Source organism: Microcaecilia unicolor, chromosome 2, assembly GCF_901765095.1.
Source record: "Microcaecilia unicolor chromosome 2, aMicUni1.1, whole genome shotgun sequence".
Taxonomy (NCBI): Eukaryota; Metazoa; Chordata; class Amphibia; order Gymnophiona; family Siphonopidae; genus Microcaecilia; species Microcaecilia unicolor.
The window spans coordinates 105,184,281-105,205,675 of record NC_044032.1 but is presented as its reverse complement, the minus strand read 5'-3'; the positions used below and the strand labels follow the sequence as shown (position 1 = coordinate 105,205,675).

Genomic DNA, 21,395 nt, shown 5'->3' with positions numbered 1-21,395 from the left:
TCGCCTCCACCTACCCTCCTCTCCTCTTTCCTCTACACATTAATTGATTTGTTTTATTTTTTTGTCTACTAGATTGTAAGCTCTTTGAGCAGGGACTGTCTTTTTTCTATGTTTGTGCAGCGCTGCGTACGCTTTGTAGCGCTATAGAAATGCTAAATAGTAGTAGTAGTAGTTTTGTATAAGTAGATAGAAAGTATTTTTATATGATTTACATATTTGACTTACTCTTTATATGTTCCTGTTTCAGAGTCTTCTGTCATGATATCATGTAAACCTTCCACACAGATATTAATGATACCACAGAATTTATCTTGGACAACACTAGAAAAGAACAAGAAAATAATTTAGTTAGATTTGCTAAACAGGAACTATATTTTGAGAATAAATCTTTGGACATGTGTAGATTGCAGTGCTTTAGTTTTGTGAAGGGAAATTTTATAACAGTGCGCCTAAGCTGTGAAAGCACATACAGTACAGTCTTGATTATCTGACCTTCACTAATCTGACAATCCGACATATCCAACAGATCCTAAAAATCTTTGTTTTAGAACAATTTTTGAATACTGGGAATTCTAGGCCTTTGATTATGTATTATCCGACTTTCACTTATCTGACAATGGGTTGATCCCATTGACATACTGTATTAGACTGAACTGTATTAGAGACGTGCATTCATAAGCATCCATTCAATTGGTTAGTGCACCTTAAAAAAAATTAGTGTACAAAAAATTGATTTAACACACATTAATCTGTGAATTAACATACATAGGGTCACTTTCTTCATGTCAAAAAGCTCCAACATGCATTGCAAACATTTATTAATAAAACATTTAAAAGACGTATAGGTCCACAAAATCAGGAAAAAAAGTCAAACTAACTCTAAATCAAATTTTTTCCTGTACACATCCTTAGTGTATATGTTGCCTTTATTTTATTAAATTACAAAATTATGTTAAGAAAATTAGACACAAGCATCTTCACCTGCCAAGATAAGTGCTTTTGTATGCATTTATGTATTAGTATGAATAGGAGCATATGATAGAGCAGGGGTTCTCAACCTAGTCCTTGGGATACACCTAGACAGTCAGGTTTTTTGGGGGGGGGATATCCACAATGAATATGCATGAGATAAATTTGCATACGAGGCAGTGTGTGCAAATTGATCTCATGCATATTCATTGTAGGTATTCTGAACATTTGACTGGTTAGGTCTGTCTCAAGGACTGGTTTGAGAACCCCTGTGCTAGGAGTGCTTTTATCACATTTTAGCACCTTGTTGTGATGGAGGGGCTTGTATGTTTCCATGACTCAGAGGGCTATACTGTAGGGCCACCCATATCAGACAGGCATCTGAGGAGAAATCAGATGAAGTATGTCCCAAACCTACTGGAGGACCAAGACTAGTGCCAGAAGAGGTTGTGTTGGATAGAGCTCCGTGATTATCAGAGTTCTAAGATGGGGAAGAGAAGGGAAAACCCTGGACTTACTCTTTCATGCCTGAGCACCTCCCCACATTGTCTGGCCGGTCTTTGAGAATCACGGTGTCTGTCCAGTAATGGAAGGAAATGTGGCTGCGGGTGGCACCAAGAGGTTAAGGCAGAGCTTGGAATATATATTGGCTAGACTGACGTGTGAAGCACACCTTCACAACCTTGAATCACTTTGGCTGGGAGCTCGGGAGGACTCACTGTCCGAGAAGGAGTATGGTTTGCTGCTCCCATTGTGAGAAATATGTAAATATATTGCTTTTTCATTTAACATAATTGCAAAAATAACTTATGCCCTGGTAGAAAGGAACTCTTTAGGGATGGACTATACTTCTGTAGGTCCTTTCTAACAGAAATCACCATATTATAGCTTTCTAAAATCATTAACAAAAGGAATTCTGTTAGTTTAAAGTAATGTGTGCAAAGTGATAAAAGTGCTGAGACAGGGAGAGAGAGAAGAAAGGAGGGGTAAGAAGCCAAAAGAGCTGAAACAACAATGTATCTAAGCATGAGACCATAAAGCTGTAAGACTATGAACAAAGGGGAAGGTGGAACATGCTATGTGCTGAACTATGCAAAGCTCTCACATAAAGGTTTAAAGATACAAAAATGCAGACCAAGCAGAACTAATAATGGATAGAGACTTAGCTGCTTGGATGATAGAAAATTTTTAGAGGACTGTCATATGATAATTAACAATGATGTATTAGGGGTTGGCAAATGTGATCAATATCCAATGAGAAACTTAGGGGCAAATACTTAATGTAACTAAAAAGAAAGGGTATAAAACCTGTAAACATTAAGGAGGAGTGTGCCTATTGCTTCTAGAGGCAACCATCTTTGCAAAGGTGTATTTTGAACTAATAAATTAATTAAGACTTGTTTCACCAAATCTGGTTTCATAAGTTCTTTTTGTATAAGTTCTCAGGTTATCTAGGGACTATTCATAACACCATGAAGGAGAATATCCTGGCAGCTGGGGTCACCTTATTCCCTCTACCAGCTAGCTGAGTCTAGATGCAGGAAGATCTGAGGTCATGTTGGACTGGCTATGAGATGCCTTTCAGATAGTGGGACTGTTCTCTACAGATGACATCTTTAATTATCTACAGAATTATGGTATTATCCTATATAATAATTCTCACCACCAACGTTCTAAAGTAGTTGCCTGTGTCTGTGGCTCCTGGAGTTGCTGAGCTAGGCTCCGTAGCCAGGCTGATGTCACTCACAGCTGATTCCCAGGCAGGGGGAGGAGTAAGGAAACACGTGAAGCAACTTGCTCCGCGTGTTTCCCTACTCCTCCCCCTGCCTGGGAATCAGCTGTGAGTGCACTGCTCAAACACCCCCTCGGCTCATCGCCCAAGCCCCCCCCCCCTAAGCACATCAACCCACTCGCCACCTGTAGCTGCCACTGGTAATGCTGTCCGGCCGCTGCTGCTTCTCCTGTTGAGCAGCAGCGGCTGTTACAAAAAGAAAAAAAGCCATAAATGATTGGCTGTCGGCTCTGCAGCCCCGCTCCTCCTCTCGCCTCACGTCGTTGCGCTCCTCCGGGGTCTTACTCCAGGGGCAGTGACATGGAGGCGAGAGGAGGAGCAGCTGCAGAGCCGACAGCCAATGCCTGATGGCTGTCTGCGGTGCCGTGCTTGATGTTTAAAATCATTTATGGCTTTTTTTCTTTTTGTAGCGGCCGCTGCTGCTCAACAGGAGAAGCAGCAGCAGCCGGACAGCGTTACCAGTGGCAGCTGCGGGTGGCGAGGGGGTTTGATGCGCGGGGGGGGGGGGGGGGGGAGAGGAGGGTCGCTGGATATAGGTGGCTGGAGGGGGGGCAAGGGGGAGGAGGAGGGGAGAGTCGCTGAACATGGGTGGCTGCAGGTGGGGCAGGGGGAGAGGAGGGTCGCTGGACATGGATGGCTGGAGGGGGGCAGGGGAGAGGGAGGGGGTCCTGAGACCAGAGAGATGGGGGTGGAGAGGGGGGCCCTGCCAGAGGGGGGGCACACACTCACTGTCTCTCATATACACTCTCTCTGACACACTGTCTATCACACTCTATCTCTCTGTCACACACACACAGTCACTCTGTCTCTCACACACTCTCGCACACAAACACAAACACACACTCTGTCTTCTCTCTCATTCTCTCTCTGACACACACACTCCACCTCTCACACACACTCTCTCTCAAACATACACACTCCAAGGAAAACCTTGCTAGCACCCGTTTCATTTCTGTTAGAAATGGGCCATTTTTACTAGTTGCCAATAATCATCCAGAGTTTGTATGCCTGCACGACGGTCAGTATAAAGTGAATCTTTGAATCTGACAGTTTTTCTACAGAATTCCATGAAGTTAGTGACCTTAAGAACTTTTTCACTAACCTTTCTGTTGGAAAGATTTTTGATTGGATTATGCTGCTGGATTATGATGTTGGAATTATGCCTTGAAACTACTCAAAACAAAACCAGTGAAGAACTAATGTTTCAAGGAGGAAAAAAGATCTCATAAAGCTGCGGTAATCAAAATAAAAAAAGAAACATCGCTCTTTTTAGTGGTTCTTCTGCCCACAGAGCATATGGACCCATTTCGCATCAGCTTCTTCAGGAAACCAAACATGGCCAAGTTCATTTCTGACTCGCTGGAGGGTAGTACAAGTAATCATAGATCAAAAACCTCTTGAAAAACTTATTTAAATTTTTTTTTAATTTTTATATTTTTCAACAGCACCTTACACACACTACTCATCACTACCACATTACATCAAGTGATAACAACAGCACACAGAGAATAGCTAAGTTAGAAACTTATCTGAGTAGTGCAGTTTGTGTGATCAGTGGTTCCACCCTGTATGCTCTGTGGGCAGAGGAACCGGTGGTGTTTCTTTTTGATTGCCGCAGCTTTATGAGATCTTTTCTCCTCCTTGAAACATTAGTTCTTCACTGGTTTTGATTCGAGTAGTTTTACAGCCTTTTTCAATGAAGCTGATCTGTGTTTGGAATTATGCCTTGGACATGTGAGAGATCTGTTTATGGGTGCGTTGTTCCGTGCTTTTTCCTGATTTCTTTTTTGGACCCAACTCAGAAGAAGGGATTTATTAGCCTTAAAACCATGAGCCCTGGTTTTGGGTGGGACAATTGATTTTTTTTTTTTTTTAATTTCCATGTTTCTGTTTTGTACTATATGGTGGATAATGTTCTCATTCCCTTGACCCTAAACAGCTTCAGGATTCTTTTTTTTATTATGGAGAAGGTTTACTAAATGATTTGGCTGTTCCCATAGTTAATCCTTAACTGGCTTGCTATACTTATTCCGTTGGCCCTATGAAATTAAGATTTTTATATTCCTATATTGCTTTATCTTATTCTTGGCCCTTCTATTGTGGACTAATATTTGATCATTTCATATATATATATATATATATATATATATATATATATATATATATATATATATATATATACATACACTAGCCGTTAAGCCCGTTAAAACGGGCAAGTATTGGTATGCTCTATTTTGATGTATAACTCCCTCCCTCCCTCCCCTCAGCTCCCCGCCCTTCCTCCTTCCCTCCCTCCCAGCTCCAAGGCCCGATTCCCTCCCAGCTCCAAGGGCCTCCCCTCCGTCCCTCCCAGCCAGCTGCAAGGCCCCCCTCTGTACATCCCTCCCAGCTCCAAGGCCCCCCTACTTCTGACCTCATGTCCAGCATCCTCCCTCCTTCCCTGCCAGCTTCAAGGCCCCCAGTCTCTCCCTCCCTCCCTAGCTCCAAGGCCCCATTCCCTCCCCTCCCAGCTCCAAGGCCCCCCTCCTCCTTCTGAGCATTTATCCTGCCTTCCCCTCCCCCCCCGAGGTCGCTGCTGTCGCCGCTACCGCTCCCCCCCCCCCCCGAGGTCGCCACCGGCCCCTCCCTCCCAGCTCCAAGGCCCGATTCCCTCCCAGCTCCAAGGGCCCCCCCTCCATCCCTCCCAGCCAGCTGCAAGGCCCCCCTCTGTACATCCCTCCCAGCTCCAAGGCCCCCCTACTTCAGACCTCCCATGTCCAGCATCCTCCCTCCTTCCCTGCCAGCTTCAAGGCCCCCAGTCTCTCCCTCCCTCCTAGCTCCAAGGCCCCATTCCCTCCCCTCCCAGCTCCAAGGCCCCCCGTCCAAGCCAGCTCCAAGGCCCCCCTCCGTCCCTCCCCTCCCTCGCAGCTCCAAGGCCCCCCTCCTCCTTCTGAGCATTTCTCCTGCCTTCCCCTCCCCCCCGAGGTCGCTGTTGTCGCCGCTACCGCTCCCCCCCCCCGAGGTCGCCACCGGCCCCCTCCACCCGGGCCCTCCCTCCCAGCTCCAAGGCCCGATTCCCTCCCAGCTCCAAGGGCACCCCCCTCCGTCCCTCCCAGCCAGCTGCAAGGCCCCCCTCCTCCTTCTGAGCATTTCTCCTGCCTTCCCCTCCCCCCCGAGGTCACTGCTATCGCCCCTCCCCCCCGAGGTCGCCGCTACCGTCCCCCCCCCCCGAGATCGCCACCGGCCCCCTCCACCCGGGCCCTCTGTTCTACATTTAACTTGCAGCACCGAAACCGCAGGCAGATCAGCTCCGTCGGCCTTCCTTCTCTGCCTGTGTCCCGCCCTCGTGTGACGTAACGTCAGCGAGGGCGGGGCACACAGGCTGGGAAGGAAGGCCGACGGGAGCTGATCTGCCTGCGGTTTCGGCGCTGTAAGTTAAATGTAGAAGAGAGGGCCTGGCCTGGTGGAGGGGGTTGGCTGCGACCTTGGGGGGGGGGGGGCGGCAGCGGCGACCTGCAGGGGGGGAGCGGCAGCGGCGACCTCCGGGGGGGGGGGGAGCGGTACCATTAGCGGCAGCGTCGACGTCCGTGTGGCAGTGACTGCACTCCTCCTCAGCGCAGAGTTTCCCTCTCTGTTCCGTCATCACGTCTTGACGTGGGGGCGGGACAGAGAGGGAAGTCTCTACTGCGCATTTGCAGGTGAGTCGGTCACTTGCCATTTATATGTTTGATATATATATACACACACACACACACATACATATATATAGTGATAACACAGGCCACTTTTTAGGGTGGCTTAGTAAAAGGGTCCCTATATTTGCTACTACAAATATTTTACTAAACATTTTAATTAAATGTAAATTACCAGAGGTATTTTTAAATATGTCATGCATTAATTAACTCCTGGTAATTTTATGTCTTGATAAGGTGGATAATACTAACTTTTATTTAGTTTAATTGCAATTTAATTTAGGGATCATAGTTATCAATGTAGGCCATAAGAGCCGACTTTTCAGAATTAATGGGGGTGCTAAGCCCAATGGTAATAACCCCTCCCTGGACACATACGCCACCCTAAATACTAGGCAACTAAACTCTACCTGAACTAGGCAAAACCGAACTCTCCACACTAGACTGATTAACCTACGCTATCACTAATAAACGTTACGCATTATGCACTACCACTTTATCCCTCACGCCGGGAATGAATTTTCTATATTCAACTGTCTAACTTACTCTATAATTTACTCTAGCATTTATGAACTTTAATACAATACCACTTTGTAAGCTACCACTTATGCACTTTAATGCAATACCACTTTGTATTTCTCAATCCGGAAACGGCGATCGCCATTACGGCATAATGTAAGCCACAAATACATTAGCGTTTAACTTTTAAAAAAGGAGACTATGATAAAATGAGAAGAACGGTTAAAAAAAAACTTAAGGGGGCAACTGAGAGGGTAAAAACTGTACAACAGGCATGGACGCTGTTCAATAATACCATCCTGGAGGCCCAGGCCAAACATATTCCGCGAATTAGAAAAGAAAGACCGACGTCCAAAAGACAGCCGGCATGGTTGAAAAGTGAGGTGAAGGAAGCTATTAGGGCTAAAAGAAACGCCTTCAGAAAATGGAAAAAGGAACCGTCTGAAAATAACAAGAAGCAACTTAAGGAGTGTCAAAGCAAATACAAGGCGCAGATAAAGAAGGCCAAGAGGGATTACGAAAAAAAGATAGCATTAGAGGCAAATAAAACATAGCAAAAAATTTTTCAGTATATTAAAAGCAGAAAGCCGGCAAAAGAATCGGTTGGCCCGCTGGGTGACCAAGGGGTAAAAGGGGTGATCAAGGAAGATAAAGACGTAGCGAAGAGATTGAATGAATTCTTTGCTTCGGTCTTCACAGAGGAAGATTTGGGTGGGATACCGGTGTCGGAAATGGTATTTCAAGCGGAGGAGTCGGCAAAACTTACTCACTTCAAGGTAAACCTGGAGGAGGTAATGGGGCAGTTCAGCAAACTGAAGAGTAGCAAATCTCATGGACCGGATGGTATACATCCTAGAGTACTGATAGAACTGAAAAATGAGCTTGCAGAGCTACTGTTAGTGATATGCAATTTATCCTTAAAATCGAGCGTGGTACCAGAAGATTGGAGGGTGGCCAATATAACATCGATTTTTAAAAAAGGTTCCAGGGGAGATCCGTTAAATTATAGACCGGTGAGTCTGACGTCGGTGCCAGGGAAAATGGTAGAGGCTATTATCAAAAACAAAATTGCACAGCACATCCAAGGACATGGATTACTGAGACCAAGTCAGCACAGCTTTTGTGTGGGGAAATCTTGCCTGACCAATTTACTTCAATTCTTTGAAGGAGTAAACAAACATGTGGAGAAAAGGGAGCCGGTTGATATGGTGTATCTGGATTTTCAAAAGGGGTTTGACAAGGTACCTCTTGAAAGGCTACAGAGGAAATTGGAGAGTCATGGGATAGGAGGAAATGTCCTATTGTGGATTAAAAACTGGTTGAAGGATAGGAAACAGAGAGTGAGGTTAAATGGGCAGTATTCACAATGGAGAAGGGTAGTTAGTGGGGTTCCTCAGGGGCCTGTGCTAGGACAGCTGCTTTTTAATATATTTATAAATGATTTAGAGATGGGAGTAACTAGCGAGGTAATTAAATTTTCTGATGACACAAACATAGGCGGTCGGTGGCCCAACTGTTTGGGAAGGCTAAAGGGGGTGGGGCCAGGGGTGGAGCTTAAATCCATAATTGTCTGATAACACACAGAAAAAATAAATAAATAAAAATAAAAGTCAAAATTAATACCTTTTATTAAATTTAGATATTAGATATGTATCATATGTCAAAGAATAAAGTGGTTGCTCAAAGCATATACTAACCACAATCGCTCAACTACAAAACACTATGCACAACTTTGTGCAAAAACACACTCAGAACCTTACTGTTCCATAAATATTACACTGGGCAGAACCTAATACACCAATATACCACCCATACAGAAAATGCAGACCGTCAACAATATGAAACAAGGATCATAATATCACAATTCTCATGTAGAGCCACAAAACATCCTAATTCATGTTTAATGTGGGATAAAATGCCATACATAAGTAAATAAATATAAACATTTAATGTTGAGCACCTGATTCTCAAAGTGGACATATTCCAAACACTGTAATGAAAATAAAATGATCTTTTCTATCTTTGTTGTCTGGTGGCTTTGTTTTTCTGATCATGCTGGTCCAGAATCCGATTCTGCTGCTAACTGTCCTCTTAACTCCGTTTCCAGGGCTTCCTTTCCATTTATTTCTTTACTTTCTGCCTTTCTTCTTCATTTCTTGTCCTCGCTCCCCTGCCCCCCCTCCAGCCATCTACACCCACACACCCATTGATTCTCTCCTCTCTGTTCCCGAGCAGATTTTCTAACAGGAGCTGCTCATCCAATCAGAGAGCTCTATTTGAATGCAGATTAACATATAGACACTCTAATGGGAATTTTTAGTCAAAAACACTAGCTAAACCCTTCGTTTTTGGATCAAAGTTCACATTTTTGACCAGAGCCATGCCCTAACATCAAGGCTGTAAACATTTCCAACAATTTTTACCCATAAATATGCAAATGAGAACCTCCCAAAAACGGACTAATTTGCATATGGCTTGAGCAAATTTGAGTACATAGCATACCAATCCCACTTCCTAGCACCTAAATTCTGCAATTAGATTTAATGCAAATACTTTTAAAACTTATTTTTAGCACTTTTAAAAATTCAGGGGTCAGTGAAGGTCTCTTTGGTGTGAACTGCTCATGTGCAGGAATTCATGATCCTAGTTAAATATCTCCCTAGCAACCCAGGACACCTCCATCCAACCCCCCTGCTCTGCTCTCCCAGCAGTAAGATAATCAAATTACAACTGGTTATACACAAGGCTAGTGTAGAGAGGGCTTTCACTGCTGCTGCTATTTAAACCCCCCAGAGCAGCAGAACTCGCAGGAGAACTACTAATACTATTTAGCATTTCTATAGAAACAGCTGATCCATCTTGCTGTGGCTGGGGAGGCATAGCCTCCCCAAGCCTCTTATACCGGGCGCCTATGGACACAAAGTTATTCAAAGTCATTAACTCGTGACAGGATTGTGAAAAATTACAGAAGGACCTTACGAGACTGGGAGACTGGGCGACTAAATGGCAGATGACGTTTAATGTGAGCAAGTGCAAGGTGATGCATGTGGGAAAAAAGAACCCGAATTATAGCTACGTCATGCAAGGTTCCACGTTAGGAGTTACGGACCAAGAAAGGGATCTGGGTGTCGTCGTCGTCGTCGATAATACACTGAACCCTTCTGCTCAGTGTGCTGCTGCGGCTAGGAAAGCTAATAGAATGTTGGGTATTATTAGGAAAGGTATGAAAAACAGGTGTGAGGATGTTATAATGCTGTTGTATCGCTCCATGGTGCGACCGCACCTTGAGTATTGTGTTTAATTCTGGTCGCCGCATCTCAAGAAAGATATAGTAGAATTGGAAAAGGTGTAGCGAAGGGCGACTAAAATGATAGCGGGGATGGGACGACTTCCCTATGAAGAAAGACTAAGGAGGCTAGGGCTTTTCAGCTTTGAGAAGAGACGGCTGAGGGGAGACATGATAGAGGTATATAAAAAAATGAGTGGAGTGGAACAGGTGGATGTGAAGCGTCTGTTCACGCTTTCCAAAAATACTAGAACTAGGGGACATGCGATGAAACTACAGTGTAGTAAATTTAAAACAAATCGGAGAAAATTTTTCTTCACCCAAAGCATAATTAAACTCTGGAATTCATTGCTGGAGAACGTAGTGAAGGCGGTTAGCTTAGCAGAGTTTAAAAAGGGGTTAGATGGTTTCCTAAAGGACAAGTCCATCCGCTACTAAATGGACTTGGGAAAAATCCACAATTCCAGGAATAACATGTATAGAATGTTTGTACGTTTGGGAAGCTTTCCAGGTGCCCTTGGCCTGGATTGGCCGCTGTTGTGGACAGGATGCTGGGCTCGATGGACCCTTGGTCTTTTCCCAGTGTGGCATTACTTATGTACTTATGTACATTGAGCCTGCAAATAGGTGGGAAAATGTGGGCTACAAATGCAACAAATAAATAAATACAAGGAATTCTCTCAATATTGGGGGTGCTCAAGCACTCACAGCACTCTCAAAGCCGGCTCCTATGATGTAGGCTACCTTTAAGATATGTTATTTCACATTAGCTTGTGCTATTTTAGCACAGTTCCCATTTTATGCAATACATCCTAGCATATCAAAAGAAGCGCAATGGGCCTCATGAACTAGTGTGGAAATCAAACTTTTGGCCCTGTTTACTTAAGGTGTGCTAGCATTTTTAGCGCGTGCTAAAAATTAGCACTCACTAATGCTAGAGACACCCATAGGAATATATGGGTGTCTCTAGCATTAGTGTGTGCTAGGTTTTAGCGCAAATTTAAAACGCTAGTGTGCCTACAGTGCGGCTTGGTAAACAGGGCCCTTTAATTGAAAAAAGAGAGACGGGAATGGGCATGGGATTTGATGTATCACCTTTCAGTGGTTAAAATCAAAGTGGTTTACATATTATATACATGCACTTATTTTGTACCTGAGGCAATGGAAGGTTAAATGACTTGCCCAGGGTCATAAGGAGCTGCAGTTGGAATCAAATCCAGTTTCCCAGGCCGTGTTTTGGTGTAATGCCTGTAACAAGGGTTGTGGATATTGATGGTCTGATAAAAATTGATTCTTCTGTTGATTCAGTACAAAGGCACAAATCCATACAATACAATGGTAAAAATTTCACATCCAAGTAATGCCTATTTGAAAAACTACACGATTGACAAACATCACATGACTATCCCCTCATGCAATACAAAGAGAAAGTACATAAGCCTCAGGAACTGGAGTGAAGAGCAATCTTTATTAGGAGACCTGACACAAGCCATGTTTCAGCAAATACCTGCTTTAGGAGGTCTACAAAGCAACAGAACACGTGAAAACAATATAAATAATATAAAAAAATAGAAATATTTAAAAAAAAGGATACATAAAAATGATAATAATACAAAGGAATTACGGCTTAATAAAAAGGATTATTTTGAATCAGAAAGTGTCAAATATAAATTAGAATCTCACTGGAAGATTTTAGGGGTACTTTTGGATAAATATTTAACCACCGAGTTGCAACTACTATCTGTGACAAATAGTGTTTAAACATTTGTGGAAATTGAGACACATAAGTTCTTGTTTTGAAATTAATACATTTTGACTGATAGTTCTGACACTCTACATGTCACATCTACATTACAGTACTGTTGGTAACGATGTTTTATAAGGTCCCTAAGATCCATAAAAACGCAACCACTCCACCAGGTCGGCCTATAGTGGCATCTATCGATTCGGTATTAGAACCGTTGTCCCAATATGTGGACTGGTTCTTGCAACCGCTAGTTCAGCAAAGCAAATCATATTTAAAGGACAGTACTCATTTCTTAAATATTCTGGAGAAAACCATATATGGAGATCAACGTTTTTTGATGGTTACATTGGATATAGTATCCCTTTATACCTCTTTGCCTCAAGACGAATGTTTACGGGACTTAGAACAGAGCCTAGATACGAAGCCTCGACCACATCAAGTACCCACTTCATTTTTGATTGATCTAGCCACTATAGCATTAACAAATTTTTTTTTTCCTATTTCAAGAACAGTTCTACCAACAAAACAAAGGAGTGGTTATGGGGGCGACTTGGTGCCCCTTCGACAGCAGGGTTATATATGGTTCATTTTGAAAATACACGGTTGGAGAATAATCCATGGTCCCAGTACATAGAAAAATGGCATCACTATATAGATTTCTTTATGATACAGGGAAGTTCACACTTACTAAATAATTATAAGACCCCTCTAAGAAGTTTGAAAATATCTAAATCAGTTTGCAGGTGTTTGTTAGGGAGTATACTTAAAGATTCCAAAACGGGAATCAGTATATCTAAATTACTCAAGTTGGAACCTCAAATCTCCAAATAGGGAAATAATTATGTGTTATGATCAATCCCTATACTATATGGAGTCCATTATTATCATAGGTTCCAGTCAGGAGAAAAAAGGAAAAAACATCTACCATAAAAACTCATCCCACAAAGATGGCGCAGAGGAATATGCGGTACTTATGAATTTAAAGGCGTAACCTTAGGGGTGGTGAGGTCATTCTGTTTCTGTACTGGGATTGGTCAGTTCAGGGCGTCCTGAGGTTTAAATTCACAAGTACCGCATATTCCTCTGCGCCATCTTTGTGGGATTTATGTTTGGACTAAGTTCCTGTGATTATGCTCTTTATGGATATTTGAAGTCATAAGAGCGTCCTTCCTGAAGCAGCTAAAGAACTTGCGAAACAAGACGCACTTGTTGAAGGGCAAAAGGCGTCATCTTGTAAATTGTGGCCAATAAGTGGAGCGAAGGAGGACTGCCGCTCCCTATTTCATGTATACATACGTATGAGAGGAACAATCTGTTGAGAATATTCTTAAGTCTTCACGGACTCAAGTTTTCAGCTAAGTACCCAGTGGACTTCCTTGTGTTGTGGGGGACACGGGGAGGGGGGGCTATTTACATTTAGGTTGACCTATACTTTTGAAAGTAGGGAATTGTGGCAAAGTTTCAGGCATTAGTGTGTGAGTGCATTCTTCAGTTTGGAGTATGTGTTTGTAATTGGGGGATTATCAGGGGGAAAAGGGTTTTTCATATTCATCCGGTTTTCTCATCTATGATGAGTTTTTACGGTTGATGTTTTTTTTTCCCTTTTCCTCCTGACTGGAACCTATGTTGGAATCTTTAAGTATACTCCCTAACAAACACCTGCAAACTGATTTAGATATTTTCAAACTTCTTAGAGGGGTCTTATCGCTATATAGATGACATCGTTATGTTATGGAAGGGTGACCTGGCGAATCTTCAGCAATTTTTTGATTGACTGAATAAAAGGGACAGTAACATACGTTTCACGATGCAACAATCAATGGATCAAGTCAGTTTCCTGGATATATTAGTGACTCAGGAACAAAATACCTTTAAGACTTCAGTCTATTCGAAAACTACAGACCGAAATACATTGTTGCACTATAGTAGTAACCACCCAAGGAACATGAAAGAAAGCTTGCCTTTTTCACAAATGTTACGATACCGTAGAATATGTAGTAGCACTACCACATTCAAAAATCAAGCTAAAGTAGTACGGCAGAAATTTAACGACAGGGGATATCCGGAACATGTAGTAAAAACAGCATATACTCAAGCAAAATTTAACCACAGAAACCAGCTATTACAGATCAAAAACACATCAGCAAAGGAAGAAAATATACAAACATGTGTTTTACGATATATGCAGGGGATACATAAGGTGACACAGGTGATCAGAAAGCATTGGGAAATGATGCACCTGCATCCCACCTTTCAAAATCAAAATCTGAGAATAGCGTACACACATAACAAAAACCTGAGGGATATATTACAAGACAGAACGATAAGAAAGGAAGAAATTACTGCACAAGGACAGAGATTGCAAAAAATGTAGATTTTGTGCAATAATGATAACTGCGCAAGAGTTTATTAATCCAGTAGACTCTAGAAAATATCTATTAAAATTTGATACGAATTGTGAAACAACACATGTAGTATACATCCTTATGTGCACATGTGAGAAACTGTACATGGGAAAAACAATACGGGCATTAAAACAAAGGCTCAGCGATCATAAAGATAACTTGAAACACTCTCGCTTAGAGGCCCCCTTAGTGGGACACAGTATAGAAAGGTTGCATAAGTCTGAGGATTACAAATGTATTGTGATTGATCATATCCCGAAATTGATAAGAGGGGGAGATAGGAATCGGAGTCTAATCCAGAGAGAGCAACGCTGGATTTATAGATTAAAGACATTAATTCCAGTAGGTCTAAATAACAGAGTAGAGTGGAAAGCCTTCCTTTGAATATATAAAAGAGATAGAGAAGGCAAGGATGGCCAGAAAAGAGGGGGTGGTATCCCTTTAAAAGAGAAGGCGAGGTTTACCTCTTTAAATGCGTAAATTCAGTGCTGCATTTGATTGGCTTATGAAGTTGCCGTTAATTTAAAAACAGCTGCCATTTTTGAGAGAAATTAAGGCACATAAGATAGTAGCCGATGTAGGAACAGGTATGTACAAATAGCAAGCCGAGTAGGCCGAAATTCCAAAACTTTCTGCAAAAACTTTCTAACGTCATTCATAATTATGCTGTTTTCAGGGCAAGTCAGACTAAAGGACCTTCTCCTTATGAGGCAATCTGCGAAACAGGAGCTTGCTGTTGGGCGTTACCCATTAGTACAAACCGCATAACAGATAAGTGCCAGAGCGTTTCAGATGAGAATGTTAAAAATAATAATATATGAAATGAAAATAATATATTACGCAAGAAAGGCACATATTGGAGAGGTTTTTTGACTCGTGAGGATGCTCGCCAGTAAGTTTACATAAAAATTATTTTCAATAGTATACTCTGAGCAGCACGATACTCACTATAAAATATCTAGTAGGGGTATCGAGCATCTGAAGTCTTTTCCTCTCCTTAGTTATATGACTGAAGTTAGGAAGAAAGGCCTATTTGTAAGCAGTGAAACTTGAATGAGACTTCTGAAGTAAAGACTAAGTGGTGATTAAACATCTACATACTGCAATATCATTTATGTTGGCAGTAGTGTTAATGTATGTCGACATTTATAAACCTTACATATAGCGGCTCGAATGATAAATAGGGTTTCTAAGTATGAGAGTGCCAAACCATTATTTTGCAAATTGCATTTGCTTCCGGTTGAGGCCCGGTCTATATTTAAGTTGTGCAGCTTTTTTTTTTTTTAACACTACATGGTCAAGCTCCTCAATATATAACAACACCGATCATGATGTTAGATAAGAACTATTTAATAACATCAAAACATTTCTTGTCCCTTCAATTTCCATCTTCTTCAGGGGTACAATATAAAACAATTTTTTCCTTGAGGTTTGCTTATCAAAGTGTGAAATAGTGGAACAGTTTACCAGCATCTATTTCTCAAAAGACAAATTATAGGCGCTTTCGTAAATTACTAAAAACATGGCTGTTTTTAAAATTTAAAGAGGTATAATTTCTATGTAAATCTTGTTAGTTTTAATTTTATATAGATTTGAGGGTATGACCTCCTGCTTTTCTTTGTAAGCTATGCTAAATCATAATAGGATGTGCGCGGCATACAAGTTTTAATTGTAATTGAAATAAAACTGACAAACCAAGACGTGGAGGGGCATTTTTGAACGGGGATGACCATCTCTAAGGGCGCCCATCTGTAAGGACGGTGCCATGAAGGGGCGGGAAAACCTGTATTATCAAAACAAGATGGGCGTCCATCTTTCGTTTTGATAATACGGTCGGGGCCGCCCAAATCTCAACATTTAGGTCGACCATAGAGATGGCTGACCTAAATGTTCAGATCGCCGACAGAGATGGTCGTCCCCAGTTTTCAGCGATAATGGAAACCGAGGACGCCCATCTCAAAAACGACCATATCCAAGTCATTTGGTCGTGGGAGGAGCCAGCATTCATAGTGCACGGGTCCCCCTCACATGCCAGGACACCAACCGGGCAACCTAGGGAGCACTGCAGTGAACTTCATAAATTGCTCCCAGGTACATAGCGCCCTTACCTTGTGTGCTGAGCCCCCCCCCAAAAAAACCACTCCCCACAACTGTACACCACTACCATAGCCCTTAGGGATGAAGGGGTGCACCTACATGTGGGTACAGTGGGTTTGTGGTGGGTTTTGAAGGGCTCACATTTAGTACCACAAGTGTAACAGGTGGGGGGGGGGGGGGATGGGCCTGGGTCCACCTGCCTGAAGTGCACTGCACCGCACCCACTAAAAACTGTTCCAGGGACCTGCATACTGCTGTGATGGAGCTGGGTATGACATTTGAGGCTGGCATAAAGGCTGGCAAAAATTGTTTTTAAATTTTTTTTAGGTGGGAGGGGGTTGGTGACCACTGGGGGAGTAAGGGGAGGTCATCCCCGATTCCCTCTGGTGGTCATCTGGTCAGTTCGGGCACCTTTTCGAGACTTGGTCATGAAAAAAAAGGACCAAGTAAAGTCGGCCAAATGCTCATCAGGGACGCCCTTCTTTTTTCATTATCGGCCGAGGATGCCCATCTCTTAATCACGCCCCAGTCCTGCCTTCGCTACGGTGCTGACACGCCCCCGTGAACTTTGGTTGCCCCCGCGACAGAAAGCAGTTGAGGACGCCCAAAATTGGCTTTCAATTATGCCGATTTGGGCAACCATGAGAGAAGGATGCCCATCTGCTGATTTGTGTCGGAAGATGGGCGCCCTTCTCTTTCGAAAATTCCCCTATGTGCTAATGAGTACAAGTGTAAAGTCAGGAGATAAAATTATGCATTTAAAGTAATAACAATATAACCCTCAAAAGTACTGAGTCATGCATCGATAAGCAGTAAGAAAAATGGAAACAAGATTCACCAGCTGTGATCGATATTCCACAGGGTTCAATGACTGTATCCCAAACCACTGTTTAATATAAAGAGAACTGAGCTATTAAAACACTCGCTACTTTTGAGGGTTATATTGTTATTACTTTAAATGCATAATTTTATCTCCTGACCTTATTACATCTGTACTCATTAGCACACTATTTCTTGGTTTGTCAGTTTTATTAAGATGCAGTTCCTTTGTATTATCATTATATGTATCCATTTCTTTGAATTTTTTATCCTGTCGTGGACAGGATGCTGGGCTCAATGGACCCTTGGTCTTTTCCCAGTGTGGCATTACTTATGTACTTATGTAACAGAAGCAAAACCAAATCATCTAATAAGCAGAATAAGTACAAGATTATTCCCCATATCCCTAGCATCCCCACACACACCCAGGGGGTCTTTTACTAAAGCTTAGCTCGAGCTACCTGAAGCAGGGCCCATAGGAATAAAATGAGCCCTGAAGCAGATAATTCGAGCTAAGCTTTAGTAAAAGACCCCCTCAAACTCCCCACTAGGAACTACAAACTAACAATACACAATAAATTAGAGGTTTAAGAGATAACTCCAGGCTCGAGAAGGCAAGGACAGCCATAAAGGTTCCCAAGTCTCTTGAAACTGATGCCCAATCTTGGTATCCAGAGACTGAATTCTTTGGCACTCTATGCACAATTAAAAGAGCAACAGAGAGCGCCAGCTTTGCAAGGCTGGACCCCAGGTAGCCATCCATTCCAGTAAAATTGCTTTTACTCCAGAGTGTACTGCCATCCGGAGAAAGCAGATAAAACCAGCAGACATCGGGTCAATGCAGATATATGGCCAAAGAGCTGCCGTGGGTCATAGGTAACCTTACAGTCCCAATATGTCATAAGAGCATGTAGTATAGATCTCCAAAAGGAAGCTATAATAGGACACTTCTAAAACATATGCTCCAGTGTCGCTATAACCCCATCACACTTCAGACAAGTCATGTTAAGTCAAAGCTGCCTGAAGTGCACTGTGGGGAGAAACATTGTCTTAAGGTAAATTTATACAAAAGCTCTTGCAACAGCATAGATTCTGGCATTTTGTGAATTCACAAAACAAAAGATCTGAAGAGTTCAGCTGTTAACTCGTATTGTAAATCCTGGAACCATTTGGCGGCCAGAATGGAATAATCCAAGTCAGGAGTGGTATCTCTCAAGTGCTGCTGATGAAAAGTGACAGGCATTCTCTGTTAGGAGCCCAATGTGTAAGCTTCAGACAATATCTCTTGAACATTTTCTATTAAATCAGTCCACACTAGTGAAGAAATATAATGCTTCAATTGTAAGTAAGCAAAAACTTGAGAAGCTAGAAGCTGAAATTCCTGTTGCAAAGTGGTAAATGATTTCAGCTTTCCCATCTCTGTCAGCACTTGAAATAAGTACAAAATACTCTTTTTGGCCCAAGTAGTAAAGGAGCTCACTCCCTGCCTTGGTGGGAAGGTGTCGTGTTCTCGAGGACCTTGGCATTCTGTCAGGCTTCTTCCACGGGAACCCTGGGTACATGAGTCCTTGGACCACGGCCGAGGAGCGGCAGTGGCAGGCAAGATCACCTTCGGAGCAGCGAAGAGACAAGGCTGGACTGGAACACCGGACTGGAGTCCTGCACTGGAACACTCGGGACTGGAACGCACCGGACCGGAACACACTGGAGTAGGCTTCACCTACGCTTAGCTGCCTTTCCCCGAGGGTTGAGCCCTCAGGTTCGAGCAGCCGGTAGGGCTTACAGGAAAACCAGAACTGGAACCAGCAACAGGAACAACCGGAGTCAGGATCCAGCAGTGCTCCCAGGTACCTAGGCTAACGTGAGACAGGCAGGCAGGGAATGTCCGGGTTCTGGCTGGCAGAGAAGATCTGAGTACAGGCAATAGGCAGAGACAGGCGTGGTCAGGTTCAAAGCAGGAGTCTCTGGGCAGGCGGTTAGCAGAGCAGTAGATAGGTACAGGCAAGGGTCAGAACCAATAGCAAGACTAGGGCTGGAGCTCCAGTAACAAGGAGAACTGGCAAAGGATAAGACTAGGGCTGAAGCTCCAGAAACCAAGGAAACCCCACCGGGGAAAACCAGAGGCTAAACTCAGGAGACCTGGAAGCTGTACACAAGCTAACAAGCAGAGCAGTGCCCAAGCTAACTAGGCAAACACTAGGAACTCACACAGAGCAAACACAGAAGAACTAGTAAGCTGTACACAGGCTACCAAGCAAGGCTGTGCCCAAGCTAACTAATCAAACACTAGGCAATCACACAGAACTGGACAATGTAGCAGTTCACAGAGCACTCTAGCATACCAGGGACCTTATACGATGCAAAGGCCAAGGCTGCAGTCTCTAAGTGATTAATAAAGCCCTTCAACACCAGAGACACTGCTGCAGGAATCTCTAAGTAACTACGGGAGCTGTTCAGGCACAAACCACAGAGCAGGCAGAAAGCACAGTGAAACACAGAGAGGCTTCCCACACCCAGGTGTAGTGTAGTGAAGCAATTAGAGTCATGCTGGAAGCAGCCAGCACACAGAGAGAGAGAGAGAGAGAGAGAGAGAGAGAGAGAGTTAACCCAGGCAACACCCACAGGTGCAGTATAGTGAGGCAATTAGTGTCATGCTGCTGGATGCAGCCAGCACAGAGAGCCAGAGCTAGCTCAGAAAGGACAGACAGAAGAAACAGGAGCCAGCTAAGAAGCTGACCCCCAGGAACAAGGTAAGTCTGAGGGTGGTCATGGCCACAGACGTGTCAGTAGGCTGGATTATCATAGAAAGAGGGGTATGGTGTCACTGCAACAGAAAAATTATGTCAACAGATCCAATGCCACACCTCTCTAGAGGACATAAGTATCAGAAATTGCGTAAAGGTTCCCTGGGGTGATTTAGCAGAAGTGTGTATATGACTAAAGTGCACCTCTGGAAGTAAATGGCTCGAGAGACGTAACTGAGAAGAATTCCGTGCCCCTATACTATTCACTGATATGTCTCATACAGCTAGCCACTGTCAGATACAAATATTAAGCAGACCCATGCCACCATGGGCTTTAGGAGTGTGTATCAAGAGTGAGTGGCAAGTGAGGCTTCACACCTAGCCACAGATAATTTTGTAACATTTGCCCAAGCTCTCTCTCATTCCTTTTTCATAGAAAAAGAGGCAACATTTGAAAAGTATACAACCATTCGGGCACTAAGATCAATTGGAAATTGAGAACAGCAAGTGGCAAACAAGAGGTGACGTCAACAGAGAGATTTCCGGTTCCTGCTTCAAGACTGGCGCCTTTATAAGCTACGATACTGAACATGATGAACGTAGCACATTTTTGGAGAGGAGACGGCTTTAACCCGAGTCCCTGAGGAAAGACTTTTTGAAACCCGCGATGTTGGGCGTTTTCAGGGGAAGGCAGTCGGAGACCCGACAGTGGTTTCAGTACCTTGAGCAATATAAGGATTCAATTACAGAGTGCCGACAAAATGTTTAAAGATACGTTCACGTTTTTTGATTTAGTTTCATTTTGTAGCAGTATCACTACATGGCATACAATAGCACATACACACAAAATAATATAAAAAGAGTAGCCCGATTAAGAAGAGCTATGCCACTGGGCAATAGAAATGTGTTTGCCTGAAAACAGTGGTTTTTACTGAGGGTACTCTTAAGAAAAAAGAAAAACAGTTAACACTTTAGTGGATTGTTTAATAGTGTGGGGTTGAAATCATTGTTAGCTATTTTCAGTCTTGTTTTTTGTATATATATTTGCCTTCTTTACCAAAGACAGTGGTATTTTTATTTGTGAATATCCGGAGTTTGACAGCTTAACATTGACATTTAATAAGGAAATAGGGCATTATGAATCTGCCTCCTCTCGTGGCTTACCAGGCTTTGGAATTAAGGTGATAAGCTCAACATGTACCGGGAAAGTAACTGATCGCACCACAGGCTGATACTACTACAGTAAGGGTCCTATAACCTACAACTGTAAGTTTGCAAAACTCCCCCGAAAATCCATCTGCCCCAGGGGCTGAACATGGTTTTAGGTGTTTAATTGCATGCTTCAA

The 21,395-nt window shown here is 43.1% G+C and overlaps 1 protein-coding gene across 4 annotated transcripts in view; it reads right to left on the bottom strand.

Annotated features, from left to right (window-relative positions):
* IPO11 (importin 11) overlaps positions 1–21,395 on the bottom strand; it is an 813,637-nt gene that overhangs the window by 278,387 nt on the left and 513,855 nt on the right. For all 4 annotated transcript variants that reach the window (XM_030193171.1, XM_030193174.1, XM_030193172.1 and 1 more), the window contains one exon: positions 226–321. In XM_030193171.1, coding sequence (XP_030049031.1) covers positions 226–321 — 96 coding nt within the window. The remainder of the gene's footprint in view (positions 1–225; positions 322–21,395) is intronic.